Raw genomic sequence first — 14357 nt, forward strand, 5'->3', positions numbered from 1 at the left:
AGTAAAACAAGTCTGGCTCCTCGCGTAGCGTTACTAGTTTCCCCCTTTATGAGGATAGGTATGCAGGTGAATTTTAGATTATATACATGTTATCTTATCAAGACATACAAGTTCCAAATGCCAAAAGCATCACTTTTTACTTCGATAACCCAATCTCTTAAGAACTACTTCGCGCCTTGTATGATCAATGTGCAAAACTTGCTTTTTTCTTGAGGTGAAAACAGGTATAGTTGTCATGCAAACGGCGGCACATTTTGAGATAGCTAGCAAAACTTCCACGTTTAGCTTAATGAGAAACCTAACTTAATTAAAAGAAACATTATAATGCATTCCTAACTATTTAGGGTATGCAGTCAGAGTTAGGGAACGAAAGGCAGAGAGGTTAGCCTCAATATCTGCCCTAGCTACCCTTGTGTGGCATAATTAGTTCTACAAAAAAAAAAAAAAAAAAAAGAGTGCTTTTTGAAAAAGCTCAGCCACAAAGTTTGCCTCCAAACATAATTAAAACCAAAGGGAATGGGGCACGTGGCCTCAAGGTCTGTTCACGCCCTTGCAACTCCTTGGGACCCAGTACCTTAAAATCTTTTACAATCTCTTAGAACACACTGGTACGCTGGAGCCATCTGTGCGGTGACCCTGAAACTGCATTTCACTAGCGCAAGGGTTTGGCGGTATTTGCAAGGTCGAATGTGCGTATACTACCTATAAGAAATGGCTGTTTGTTAATTAACAACACTATTGAGGTTAATACCGAGAAAATCGGACAAATTCTCGGTTTCTGTGAATTTGGATCTGGATTTAATTTTTTCTAGTTTCAAGTATTAAGAGGTATATGTTGCCAGCATAAGGCTACAAAACCGTGGGAAACCAAAGGGTCATAGTTACTTCAGAATGACCGCGAAATCAACTGAAAGATTAATTTCGTGAAAAACATAATGTGTGTTACAGCACACAATTTTCGGAAAATATTCGTGTTACATCCGAGCAAATGCGGTACCTGCGCTCTGCGCTGTGGAGGAGGCGCAGCTGCAGGGTGAGCTTCAGCTTGGCCTGGTGGCCCGTTCCCAAGAGGATGAGTGGCTCGTCTATCTTCAGGCCCTCCTCCTTGAGCAGCCGCGACAGACGCAGTGGCAAGTGCCCCAGCACCTGCCCGGTCTTGTTGTCCACCACCTGTGGCCGTCGGGGAAGGCATATCTCTCGACTGCTCACAGACAGATCCAGATGCGATGAAACACGGCACGCAATTTGGCCCACCTCTTACGAAGAGGGTGCGGAGACGTCGGAGTACCGAGCTCTTGTCAGAAAAATAGGGAATAGACGCAAAGGCTACCTGCCTTTGTTTCTACCACCCTCTCCCTTAAATCGAAGCGAGCAAGATCGTCGTGCACTCCTTGCGCAGAGGGAGCGGTCGTGTAAGGGTCTGGCGTTTGGGTGCCGAACGACGGTGTCGTCTGCTGCTCGTAGCAACGGCTGTCTTAACTTTTCCTTGGCTTTTTCAAACCTACTGGTTCTTTACGAATGAGGAATCGGCCTTGGATAAAAGGGAGAGGAAACAACTCGGATGGTAGGTATTTTGTTTTTGTCGACAAGCAACTATGGTGATTTTCGCGTTCCAACGAACCAAAAAATCACAGCCGAAATGTCGTCTGCTCTAAACAGAGCAGCAGCCGTAGGGGTGAAGCTTTGCCACACATGTGATCACTCCCTCTCACCATGCCTCGTCTCCTTTTCTCTTTCACTTGTGCACCACATAGAAGAAGTCACTCTAACAACTGTACACTTGCACAAAACTGCTGGGTCTTGGCAAATTATGAAAGTCTCCCGAATAGCAGAGCCACACAAGTTTCAGTCAAGTGCACAGCATGCGGTGGTGGCTCATCTGATCAATCTTTTCCGTCTCCTGCCCGAGGTGTTCGGATAATCGATTGCTCTTAGGCCAGTTGAATCGAGGTCAGGAAGTAGCCTGGTCCCGAATGAAGTCGAGTGATCAAAAAGAGGTCTGGCTTTTTTAGCAACCTCAAATGGACACCGGAGGAAAGTTTTCAGGACTTAGAGAAGTAGACACACAAACATTTCACATTCTCAGTGTATGTATTCGCTCAGATAATTATGTATACTGGATTTAATTAGCAGAAATTTATAACCTCAAGATTTTTCAAAGCTCGCTAGAGTACACTTTCCAGCAATTTGCAAGCAGGGTGACTTGCCACTAGGGTTGCCACTTGCCCGGTTTTTGACCAGCCCGGCCGGTTTTTTAGACAGCAGGCCGGTTGCCGGTCAGTGGGTAAGACCGGCCATCATTGGCCGGTTTTTTGACAGCCATCGAAGCGCGATTGCTTTTAGCTTATTTTTTTGGCGTTTTCTAAGCGACAATTTAACAACTACTATAACAAAAAATATTTGTCAACGAAAAAAGAAAATTTTTTAAATTACACAAACATCGTGAGGACACGCGATTAGAGAATGTATGTGGGCGAGCGCAGCAGGAGAACTCGCTGAGATGGGGGGGCGGGGTACAGTCACAACACAAAACGAAACGATTACCGGGAGCGCGATGGAAAGCTGGAAAGCAGGAAAACGAGGGAAAGCGAGAAGACGCCGGAGGGCAACTCGGTGACAGGCCCTCCCGATAGCCGAGCCTTCTGGTTGACAAGGACACGCACGGCGCTTCATCCGTACACTGTGACGGGCGGCGTATGCGCTTTCCCCAAGCTTTCCCCTTCCACTACACATGGCGTAATATTGTTGTTGTCACTTTAGATCCTCGCCGTTTTTTCCCCTCCCTCTTCGTTCTCCATTTAATTGTTTAAGTGCCAAGACCAGAGAAACGCGCCGACAATGTCTAAGAACAGCTGAGCGTCTCTCACAGCTGTTGTCACTTTGTTGGCTGCCTGTATCCCAAAAGTAACTTTCCCTTCCCTTCAGACCTCCATAGTTGTTTTTCTTTTGTTCTCGCTATTCGTTCCCCTTCGGAAAGCTTTGCGCGAGCATAAGGAGTTACTCAAACTTAATGGCTTGAGTGCCAAGACAGACACGCGCCGACGATGTCTGGGAAGGGATGCGCGGCTCTCGCAGCTGGGGTTAATTGGTGGCCTGCGTGCGTTCCAAAGTGACAGGGGGTGCTGATTCATTGCCTGTGCTAGCGTGCATTGCCAGTGGAGCCATCTCAGAGGATCAGAAAACGACGCCGACATTGCCGTTTTTTCGGCACTCTTTCAGAGCATCGATATGTGCTGCTATGTTCAGGCTTGCTTTCTAACTATTTCCAAATGGTTGCCATAAATTAATTACGTGCCGAGAGACGTGTCTGTGTTTTTTCCAAAGGGATGCTAAACACAGAGGAGGTTTGAGGTGGAAACGAGGGCAAAGCTATCCGTTTTCTGCTACTATATCCTATTGGAAATTGGGTCTTATTAAAGGGCAGTACCGTACGCAGCGATGCGACTGGTTTGTACAGAGGCGTTTCCGACGTCAATCACCAAAACTTCCACGCTATTTGTCAACCACTTTTTATGTTGTGCCAATAAATACTGGAAACAAGGTCCCTTCAAGTATACTAATCATTGGGAGAGCGAAAATCTGCATCAGTGATTACGCGCTTCCTTTGCTTGCATCATGAATGCGAATTCTCCGCCTTCGAAACAGCGAAAATTACGTCAGTGCGTGTTCCAGAAAGACTGGAGATCTCAACCAGAGTACGAGAGTTGGCTCCTGCCCGCGGACGACGATGCCACCGCTGCAAGATGTACTTTATGCGCAAGCACGTTTACGGTGAAATTTGATGGCGTGAGCGCTGTCAAGCATCACGCGTCAACGCAGAAACATAAGCAGAACAGCCTCGCCTCGAAACAATAAGCTGCGCACACGAAGTTCTTCGCTCCAGCGACTTCTAGCGCGGAGGATAAGGTGACTGCTGCAGAACTGGGCAACATATTCCATGGCATCAAGCACAACTACAGTTACCTGTCAATGGATTGCGGCAGCAAGTTAGAGTCAAAAGTCTTCCCGGATTCAAGTGTCGCTTGCAGAATGTGGCTTAGAAGAATGAAGATAGAACACCTCGTGAAAGATGTGCTGGCACCTTATACAGTGGAGTGCATAGTCGAGAAACTTCGCCCAGCAAACCGCAACCTCCCGCTTGCTCTCTCCACGGACGCCTCCAACAAGGGAAATAGAAAACTTTTCCCCATCGCCGTGCGCTTCTACGACGTGAATGGTACCGGAATAACGGACGCTCTCATCACTTCTGTGAGCAGGCGGACGAGACTTCCGGCGGCATCTGTGAACTCTTGGCAACAAGTTTGGAGAAGGTGGGTCTTCCTCTAGAGCGAGCTGTAGCGTATAGTGCAGATAACGCTTCTGTGAATCATGGGAAACACAACTCCATTTTCTAGAAGATGCAGAAAGATGAGCCGCAATATTTGAAGGCCAATTGTTATTGCCATGTAGTGCACAACACTGCCAAGCACGCAGTGAAGTCTTTAAAGTTTGATGTGGAAACCCTTGTACTAAATGCCTTCAAAGAGTTTTCTTCTACAGTCAAATCCGTTTATAACGAACAGCAGGAAACGCTACGATCAGTTCAATATAGCCAGTAATTCGATATAGCAAAAAACATTTACAACGAACTTCCACGATGCGTTCGTTGTAAGGCAAGAGCTTCTCTTTCTCATCTCTTCGCTCCTGCCTTGTAACAATGTGCTGGAAAAAAATTTTTTTTTTGCATGCGTGCAGAGTTTTTTTGTTTTTTTTTTCTTTTTTAGCTTATATCTTTCTGAGCTGCTTCTCTTCGTGGGCAACCGTTTTGGGATGAAAAGTTTTTTTCTGTGCTTGCACGCATTGTGTATTTTTAGCCTTCCCCCCTTTCGAATCGCTTCTCTTCGCTCAATTATGCTTGCAACTTGAGCTTTTGGAATTTTCTTTCCTACTTTTTTGGGTGGAAAGAGACAGGCTAGAAGACGATTGTTTGCACGTTTTTTGGAAACCTTCCCGACGGGAAAAAGTTCGATATGGCCAATATGTTTTTCGTTATAAAAACTGCTTTTTACATGCACTTTTATTTGAATTTTCTGCGAGTTCGATATCGACAATAATTCGCTGTAAGTGGGTTTGTTCTAAATGGGTTTCACTGTAGTTCAAAATGTGTAGAGGAATTGAAAACGTTTTTCGACTTCTGTGATCAGGAATATAGCAAAAGTGCTGGGTCATATTTCTGTCTGTTGGTTAAGCTTGTTTACGGCCTTCTGATTAAGAACTGGCCTCCCATCAAGTCCTACTTTCTGAGTCAGGGCGAGAAGGAGTGCGAAAAAATAATCTGGATATTTATTGGCAACCAAGCCGATGGACCTTCAGAGTGTATCACGCTTCCGGAGTGCTATCTGCACTTCATGCACTCGTTCCTTGAATGTTTCATTCAACGATCCTCAACCTCGAAAAGAGTCATCTTGAGCCGACAGAACTCTACGCTGTAATGACTAAGCTCAGGAAGCAGCTGATTAACCAGAAGCACGATATGTTCTTCGGTGTCAAGGCTAATGAGGGACTTGAAACCCTTCCGGGCAGACAGGCTGCAATGCTGCACTTCGTTAATGTTTATGACAGGGCCCTTGCATACTTTGGAAAGTGGTTTGACTTCAAGAATTCCTCATTTAAGAGGCTCACCGAATTGGATCTGTGCAAAGGTGCACCCAGCATGTCACTCGTAATAAATGCGGGGGAGCTTTTCGGCCTTAACTTTGAAGAGCATGGCGATGAATTGTACTCAGAGCTTTGTCTTTTGATGGATACTCTTCCTGGACTTCTAGGACATGACGAGAAATTGAGCTCGATCTGGCTCAAATTTTTGAAAGAGGTCAGGTGCCCCCATTTGCAGAACCTAATGGAGCATGTTTTCTCCATTCCCTGCAGCAATGCGTTTGTGGAACGCGTCTTTAGCGTGATGGGGAACTTGTGCACGGATGAGAGAAATCAGCTAAGCGTCCCAAAGGATAAAGCGGAGCTCTGTGTGCGGTATAATTTGGTGTACAGCTGTGAAGACTTTCTAAAGATGGCGAGAGAAAACAAGCAGCTCATCCGAGCAGCTAAGTCGAATTCGAAATATACGTTCAAGTTCCGCAAATAGAAAAAGGTGAGCATATAAAATGTTACCTTTTTTTGTTTTTCTGCATTGTTTTGTGTATTGCATATTATTCCGCGTGTATGTATATATGGATAATATTCAATACATTGTGACATATGCACTGTATACTTTTTAACGGACGTAATATGCCACTGGTTTGGTGGATTTAGTTGCGAAGAGCATTTTATGTATGAAGTATGTGCGGTTATTTTTCAGTGCTGCACATGGGGAGCCAGTAATTGCAATTTCTTGAAAGGGGTCTGCGAGTGGCGAGGCAGCATGTTATCTTTTTTTTTTTTTTTGTGTTGGTACTAGTATGTTGTTTTTATGGCTGTCATAAGCGGTTATGTGAATTTTATATTTTTGTATCTGTAGTATGTTCTTTCTGTCACAAGACGTTACGTGAATTTTGTATTTTCTTTAACATAGATTAAGAAATGTTTTATCTCAAAGAGGTGCTTTCGATTATTTGATTACATAAAGTATTCTCCCCTTTGTACATAGCTAATCTGTGCATGTGGTTTTCTGTCGTGCTGCCAAACTGGAGACGGGCACCAGACTTTGTGAAGCTGCCTCTGGCAGCTTTTTAGGGGCAAAGCTCCTTAGGGGCTAGCCATGTCCGTATGTCTGTCCGCCGTCGGGTGCACGTGCTCCTGCTCGTGAGCTCACGCGCTCACATGCTTACGTGCTCGAGTAGGGCAAAAAAAGCAACCACATCTCCACGTGGTAAATGATGTTGATTGGGGCAAAGCTTTGGTGGTGCTTGTCTGTGTAGACGCTGAGCCGCAGCATGCCAAGCCTTTCGTTCGTTTTCATCCATGTCAGAAAGAGAATGTGTGGTATGGAACATGGTTATATACGCATCTGAGCATTTGACCGCAGCGTGACATGGATGAAAACGAACGAAAGGCTCGGCATGCTGCGGCTCAGCGTCTACGCAGACAAGCACCACCAGAGCTTCGCCCCAATCAACATCATTCACCACGTGGAGATGCGGTCGCTTTTGTTTGGGGGCACCGTTGGCTCAAAGCCATAAATAAAGTTGATTTGATTTGAAGAGACGTGATCTACTCGTCCAAAACCCCGAGCTGGCGACTTTAGAAAAATATGGAATTGCGCTCCGTCTACACGAGCATAATGCTTTCTGAGAGTAGCAACAAAAAACCTCAGTCACTTTTAGTACGTATGTTATTCCATTCACAGATATTTTTATGCCAAACAGCAGACTAGTTGGTTCTCCATCTGCTGTGCGCGGCAAGTTAGTCAGAAATGTCTTTATTTTTCACTAAAGACGGCATATAATTGCACATATTATTGAGCGCAGTGCTGTGTATTTGTGTACATGTACGTTATACTAATTCCTCTCTAAGAAATCATTCGTGACAATAAATTGCACTGCCTGTCAAAGTCCCCATCTTTGACAGATGGGGACTTTGACATCTTGGCACTCCGGAACCCCGCGTCTGGCAGGTAAGGACCTTTTCTTACCTTGCCGGCGCGGGGGCCATTTTGGATGGGGACATTGTAGTCCTTTTAAAAGAGTGTTCTAATAAATACTCTTGGACCCTGTCCTTACTCTGGCACGTGTGTCTTCTCTTCCGCTATATTCGAGAGAGTGAAACAAGGTCGACGATCATTGGCACCGACGGAGGTAATTTGTCGAACCGGCCCGCAGGAATGTAGCCCTAAACGTCGCCTACGTTGCCGCGGAGATGTGGGGACTGCGCTACTAGGTGTGACGTCTCCTTTGAGATCGTTGCCTCTGTTGAGATAACCCTTTGGTTACTCTATCGGTACCTGTGTTGGTAGCTAGCAAATCCCACATAAAATGGAGCAATGAAAGACCTTCGTGACACATTCGATCTTTATCGCTTCCGCGGGCGGAGTCGACAGGGTGAGCTTTTTATCTGACCTTGTCGGCGCGGGGATTTTTGGACAGCGTGACTTTTGGTGTTCCAATAAACACCGTTGGACCCAGTCCTATTGTGGTACGTGCTCCTCCTTTATAGAGAAGCGATCAGCTGTGCGGCTGACGTTCGGACCCGTCCGTAGCGGTGTTCTCGAGTGAAAAGCTGCAGGGTGTGGGAGTAAGCTTGGCGTCTCCCGATTAGAGACCGCCGCTGAACCCTTCAGTTACCACCACCCGTGACCATCCCACAGTAGTAGTATCTTAAGCGTACCACCCTCGGTTATTGTGCTACGCCCCAGGGTTGCTTGGTCAGACTATCCACTAATTTAGGCAGCGCGTGTCTCTCAATCAAGGGCAGGAAGCTTGGATAAGCAAACGCACCTAATATGGTTTGGACACTAAGGACTGCCTGCAATCTTCTCCACCCCTCGTGAAACTCCAGAGTGTTCCGCGAGCAAAATTAGCAAACGAGACTTTGCTCAGATTGCCATTCAGTCCCCCCAACCCCAACACTGACGTGCATCGGACCCCCTCGTCGAGTGCCCAAGCAGAGCGAGGCTCCGCCCACACTCGTCCCAGAAGCTCCGTACCTTGATCTCCATCTCCTGGACCTCCGGGTTAGCAAGCAGTAGGTAGAAGATCTCCTCCCAGACAGGATCATTTGTGCTATGCTTGATAGAGCTCCAGCGCTCCACGTGACCCAGCACTAGCTGCACCTGGGGGCTTGGCTCGCCCGCAGCGCGGCTCGCATTCTGAAATCATCGAGGAACGGCCGCATCACCATCGACCAAATGACAGAGGCCCTCGCGAAGAACACGCGAGGAACTAAGCTGTGAAGACGCAAAGCTGCAAGCGAGCAACTAATAAAATGCTTTGTCATGGACTCCCAGGTGAAAACGCGTTAAGTTGGGGCTGGATCATTGTAAATAGTCCCAAATGTATCCAACTAGGACTAGTTGCAAAATCAAACTCCAGCTGAAACGACTTTTCACAAGGGCTGGACTCTTGATTCTACTCCAATTCACATTAGGTACGAGAGTAGCAGGAGCTATTAGAAGCATGCAATGGGACAGCAGCGCCACGTTGCGGTTCCTAGACGAAGCATTTTGCATAGACCACGGCCGGACTGGCATAGACATCCAGTGTAGCGCCAACTTTAGTTTATAATTAATGACAGCTTACCTGAGCAGAGCACCATACAAAACGTGTGGGGGCCTACTCGGCGCTGATTTTTTAAAGCGAGACCCAGAAGTTGGGAACACGGATCCCCTCCATGCGCTGGCAAAAAGCGCTGCGATCGTCCCAATCCCAGTAAGTCTACCCCATCTGCCAGCAAACGAAGAGCAATCTGATGAAAGAGGAACGGAAAGTATTGATGTGAAACAAATGATTTGTCCACTATTACTGCTACTACTCGCGCATCGGCACGCCACTAATGTTATTAAATAATAAAAAAGGAAGTTTATTAATTTTAAACAAACTAATATGATGAAAGACTTGGAATTTTATTACTTCATTATTTTCATAATATTCACATCCCCCTAATTACTGTTACGTTAAATGCAACACATTGGCCTTTTTTTCACTAGCTGTGGCTTGGCCAGGGCCACTATTGGCTACTCCAGCGAAATTGATGCCGCGTAGCTCAGGAGAGGAGGTCGTTTCGACTCTGTTGTCTGCTATTGGTGCTTGGTTCCCGTAGGCAGCATAGAAACAAACATTGTTTCCAGTACTTGTTTCTATGCTTCCGCAGTGTCATTCCTACGCAATGACTAGAAGGTTTCTACCATCGAAAAATCACTTTGCTTTCATGTGTAACACTGATTTTACGCTGCAGTTAAAGAAATTTATGATGGTCCACGTGCTGAACGACGAAAACAACCTCCTTTCGTCCACCATTTTGCCTGACCAGCGCACCCCCTAAAGTTCACTAGAGTCGCGAATACAAAACTAAGGCACAACAAACTTTGTGCTAATGCAAGACGCATGCTGTTTCTATGCACTTCCCTAGTCAAACAGTTCTTCATAACAGTGTTTCAGAGAGGATACCCAAAAGGTAAACAAGACATGTTTGATTCCCAGATCTCACAGCACACTTTGGTGTTTCTTACTTACTTCCTGAAATGCAACACTCACTCGAGTCCTTGAAAACCATGCACGACAGTTAGTCTTTGAAATCACATTCTGAAGAACAAGAGCAAAGCTGAGGTTGAAGCAGTCACAGGCCGACATGCTTGGATTTCTACATTCAGCACTATAGTATTTTCCACATACAGTTGGCTATAATGTGTGCTGGTCAAGAAGGTGTCAGCCACAGAGGATCGACAGCACAGCGTAAGGGAAGAACCTCAAACTACAATCACACTCCTTGTCGCCGTTGAGTGCATGTCGCTGCCCAGTAAGAGCAGCAGGACCGGAAGATGGGTGAGTCAAAAACAAAGTTCAGCAATGACTTTAGGCAGGAAGGACCCGACTTTACAACATGAGTGCCATGTAATCGTTTCAAGAGCCAGTTTACTGTACTGTGCTGCTTGTGTGTCATGTGAAAAATCATATAAAAATGTTAGCTTGAAAGGCCATTACAACCAATGACAATGAATCAATGTGTACATTTGAACTTGCTTTCCTCATTTGTGCCACTATCCGGAATCAACAAAGTGTCACGCATGGTGTGTGACACTCAAATCAGGGTCTCTAAGTTTGACATGTGGTGAGAAAGTCGGCGAGATCTTTGACCGCCGTGGTTGGCCAGGGCTGCACTTGACCTTGGCACTAACCAATCACAGAATGGCATTGGCCAATCGTGGCGGTCGGCGATCTCAAAGACTTTCTCACCAAGTGTACAACTTAGAGCCCCTGCACTTTATGACTGCTGACGATACCAGACCCACCTTCTGGAGTGATGGCAAAAATATAACGGTGAAAAACAATGTGATCACAGCTCACATACCATCGACAAAAAGCAATGCCATAGCCAGCACTTTCACAGCTTCTATCGTATCAGAAATCAGCCCCTTTCATTCTGAAAGGGGCCGATTAGAAAGTGACAAACTGCATAAACTGGGGCCATTTTTGTCAGGCATAATTTAGGCCAATGGCTCTGAGGTAATAATCTCAGGTAAAGATGACTCAAAACAACCGTAAACATGCTTTGTTGGAACATTCCTCGAAGTTTTACACACATCTTTCTGAGAGGCCTACAAGATAGTGCATGATTCTATACTAAGTGAAATACCTAATATCATACCCTACTCAACCATACATTCATATATGTTTAGGCATGTTAACAGATTAAGCTCTCAAATCTACTTTTGAGTCCAAGTGCAGTAAACCCTGGCCTAGTTGTACAGCAGGATGTCCGTGGGGGGAGGCAAGCGTAAAATGAACCTCATTTTTTAAAATTTTTTTTTTAATTTTTATTTATTTGATACGTGCCCACAAACAGCATGACACCTTTAGCGTAGTGCACAAAAGGAAACGAAGCAAAGAAAGTATGTGAAAATAGGTAAAAAAGCAAAGAGGAAAAGAAAGAAAAAGAAAAAAAAAATGAACAAATACCTTACATGATTGTATAAAACATGACTCTACAACACAAAGAAGTACACTCAGGCTTTCGACAAATTTTTCACAGCTCGGGCAAAAGTATCATAACAATCAAAGATGCTCAGACAGGTGCCTCAAGTGAGCCATGAACTAGCAGCTGACAGCAGGGGCACATAACATCACACCTGAAGAAGTTAAAAGGGTACTCCGCCGATTTCTTCATGGTCCCCGATTTGCTTGAAATTTTGCTAGACTCACCAAACAACATCGCCAAAATAGTATCCCAAATATTAGGTCAAAATAATTTTTTTTCACGAAGTTATTGAATTTACAACTGTGGACCTCACCGTGTTTTTCAAACTGAAAGTCTCTACTGGCAACAATGAAAAAGTGACGTCAGTGGAAGTGCGGGGGTTCACCCTTTGGACAGTACAATTTGTTCCCAACTGAATCGAAGCAGTTTCATGGTGTCAAATGAATGCTTTGGAAGCTCGCTCCAGTCCCCGCGCTCCAGCACGGAACAAATGATTGGCATATTCTATCTTTTAGACTGCTCGCCCGACTGGCAAGCTTGCCTTCCACTGACGTCACGGCCCTGAAAAGGGCGGGTATATTTGAATGTTTGTTTTTGCATCATTTTCATTTGCCGACTTCGCAATAACTATTATGAATTTCACGATACTAAATAGCATACCAGAAAGGGTAAAGGCCGGGGAGTCAGAAAATATAGTTAGTTGAGGTAGCTCAAAAATCGGCGGAGTACCCCTTTAAGTGTCTTAGTGAAATGTCTGCTATCACCCTGAGGCTTCCAGGTGGTTTCTTCTCAGGCTGCTTCTACGAGCTTCCACTACCTTTGTGTTTTGCTCGATCTCACAAATTCATACTTTGGTGGCATGGTTTTTAATTAAATTTTGCCAACTTTTATTGCTAAAAATAAAAGTTAAAGAGACAAATTAGCTCTTCAATTTTTTTGAACAAAAATAAATTTAAAAAAAAAATGTTTTTAACTTACAGGTTTGGCAACATGCACCTTTCAAACTTCAGTATGATGACCTGAATTCAGCTTCACAAGGGCCTACAGCCCTCCCATTAAATCACTGGTTTCAGAGATTCATCTTTTGGCTTCGAAAGGCATGCATCTACAGTTGCACCCACTTATAACGAGCCTGGATACAGCGAATTACTGTCTATATTGAACGCCCAAATATTTCAAATGAAAATGGAGGTGAAATGCACTTTTCTAACGAACAACATAATGGCTATATCAAACTTTGAAACAGAAAACGGCTATCGGAAATACAAAAACGACTGTCCCATTTAAGAAAAAGAAAAAGGCTCTAACGCAGCCCGCTGCACCGATGCGCGACAATTTTCGAGCCAATGGAATTACTTCTCTGCCAGAGCCCAAGGCCCTGGCTTGAGATTACGACGCGCGGATGGCCGACCCGACCTCTTTAAGACCAGCAGTCTCGACCAGCTTCAGCATGAATCTTGTTCGTGTTGGAGATTACTGCTATGCAAGCAAGTGCATGGGTGCAAGATGAAAGAGCAGCGTTGTTTCCAGTCTGCTGGTTTCGTTTAGATTTTGGAATCAAGGGAGGAAAATCTCCTTCAAGAACATGCCTGTCATACTGCCAGCCCTAAATCTAAAGCACAGGCGCTTGTGGCTCACCCGTAATCAGTGCACTTCACACAGCTTCTCAGAGAAAAGGGTGATTCCTACTAGAAACTTCACGAAGTCTAGATGCTCAAAATGATTAAAAAGCGCAACAAGAAGACGGACACAGAAGAAGACACAGGCACAGCGCTCCCGTCCAACAAACTTCCCAGCAGAAGAGACAGCTGAACTGGGATTGCTTCCTGTTTTATCTATTAGCCCTCCTAGTGCATTCTCAGTTACGGTTTCTTGAATTGAATGTTTCTTTCGCGATCCACTGAAGCACATACAAGTGTTTACTGCACATTTAATGTCAATACGTTGTGTTTCAAACTCCCGGCATTGAAATTCGCTAGATGCAAGTTACGATATAACAAACTATTTGATACATCTAACCAATGCGCGCATCTGAAGGAGTTTGTTAAAAACGGGTTCAACTGAAGCTCTTCCGCCTCCAGAGGCAAAAAGGTTATTTACTCTAACATTTCAGTTCAGTATAATATACTAATCACTCTAGAAAATTTTGAAATTACAAATCAACAAGTGGACATGGGTCCCTATCGTTTCGTTGAAACTCGTTTCGTGGACAACTTTTCATGGACACACGTTTTATGGGCACAAATTTCGTCGACATGAACATTTTATCGACACTCGTTATGCGAACTGCAAGCTGTAGAGACATTTTGTCGCACGTGTATCACTGGGTGCGTGTTAACCCATCCGGCCACCCCGTTTACGCCGCTTTGCGGTGACAGTCTGCAGTGGCTTATTACAAAAATGTTAACTCACCTGACGCAGCCATAAAAGCCGCTTCGCGGTAACAGTCTGATGCAGCTTTTTACAAAAAAAGCTAATCTGAGTTGTCTATGAAACAATTTGTCAATCAAATGTTGTACGATAAACTGATTGCCACCAGTGGACATGACTCGGTACCTAACTATACTAATTTGTAGAACTGATTTTATTAGCACTACGTAACAGAAACATGCTGTAGCAAAATGTGCAGCAAAACTTGCCAAAAGCCACTCACTGGAAGGTGCTTTGCCGAATCCAGGAACACAATCAGCACAGCCGTTGACAGTGGCGTCTTGGTTGAGATGGATTTGACACGCTCCAGTTGCTTGAGGGAA

The 14357-nt window shown here is 45.0% G+C and overlaps 1 protein-coding gene across 1 annotated transcript in view; it reads right to left on the minus strand.

The window, feature by feature from the left end:
* LOC8034009 (extended synaptotagmin-2) overlaps positions 1 to 14357 on the minus strand; it is a 59680-nt gene that overhangs the window by 23084 nt on the left and 22239 nt on the right. Inside the window, exons 14-16 of the mRNA XM_029990673.4 lie at positions 14258 to 14347; positions 8618 to 8779; positions 998 to 1170 (exon numbers count right to left, since the gene is read on the minus strand). Of these exons, the coding sequence (XP_029846533.2) occupies positions 998 to 1170; positions 8618 to 8779; positions 14258 to 14347 (425 nt within the window). The remainder of the gene's footprint in view (positions 1 to 997; positions 1171 to 8617; positions 8780 to 14257; positions 14348 to 14357) is intronic.

The sequence above is a fragment of the Ixodes scapularis genome, unplaced genomic scaffold (genome assembly GCF_016920785.2).
Source record: "Ixodes scapularis isolate PalLabHiFi unplaced genomic scaffold, ASM1692078v2 PGA_scaffold0__279_contigs__length_252992795, whole genome shotgun sequence".
In the NCBI taxonomy this organism is placed as follows: domain Eukaryota; kingdom Metazoa; phylum Arthropoda; class Arachnida; order Ixodida; family Ixodidae; genus Ixodes; species Ixodes scapularis.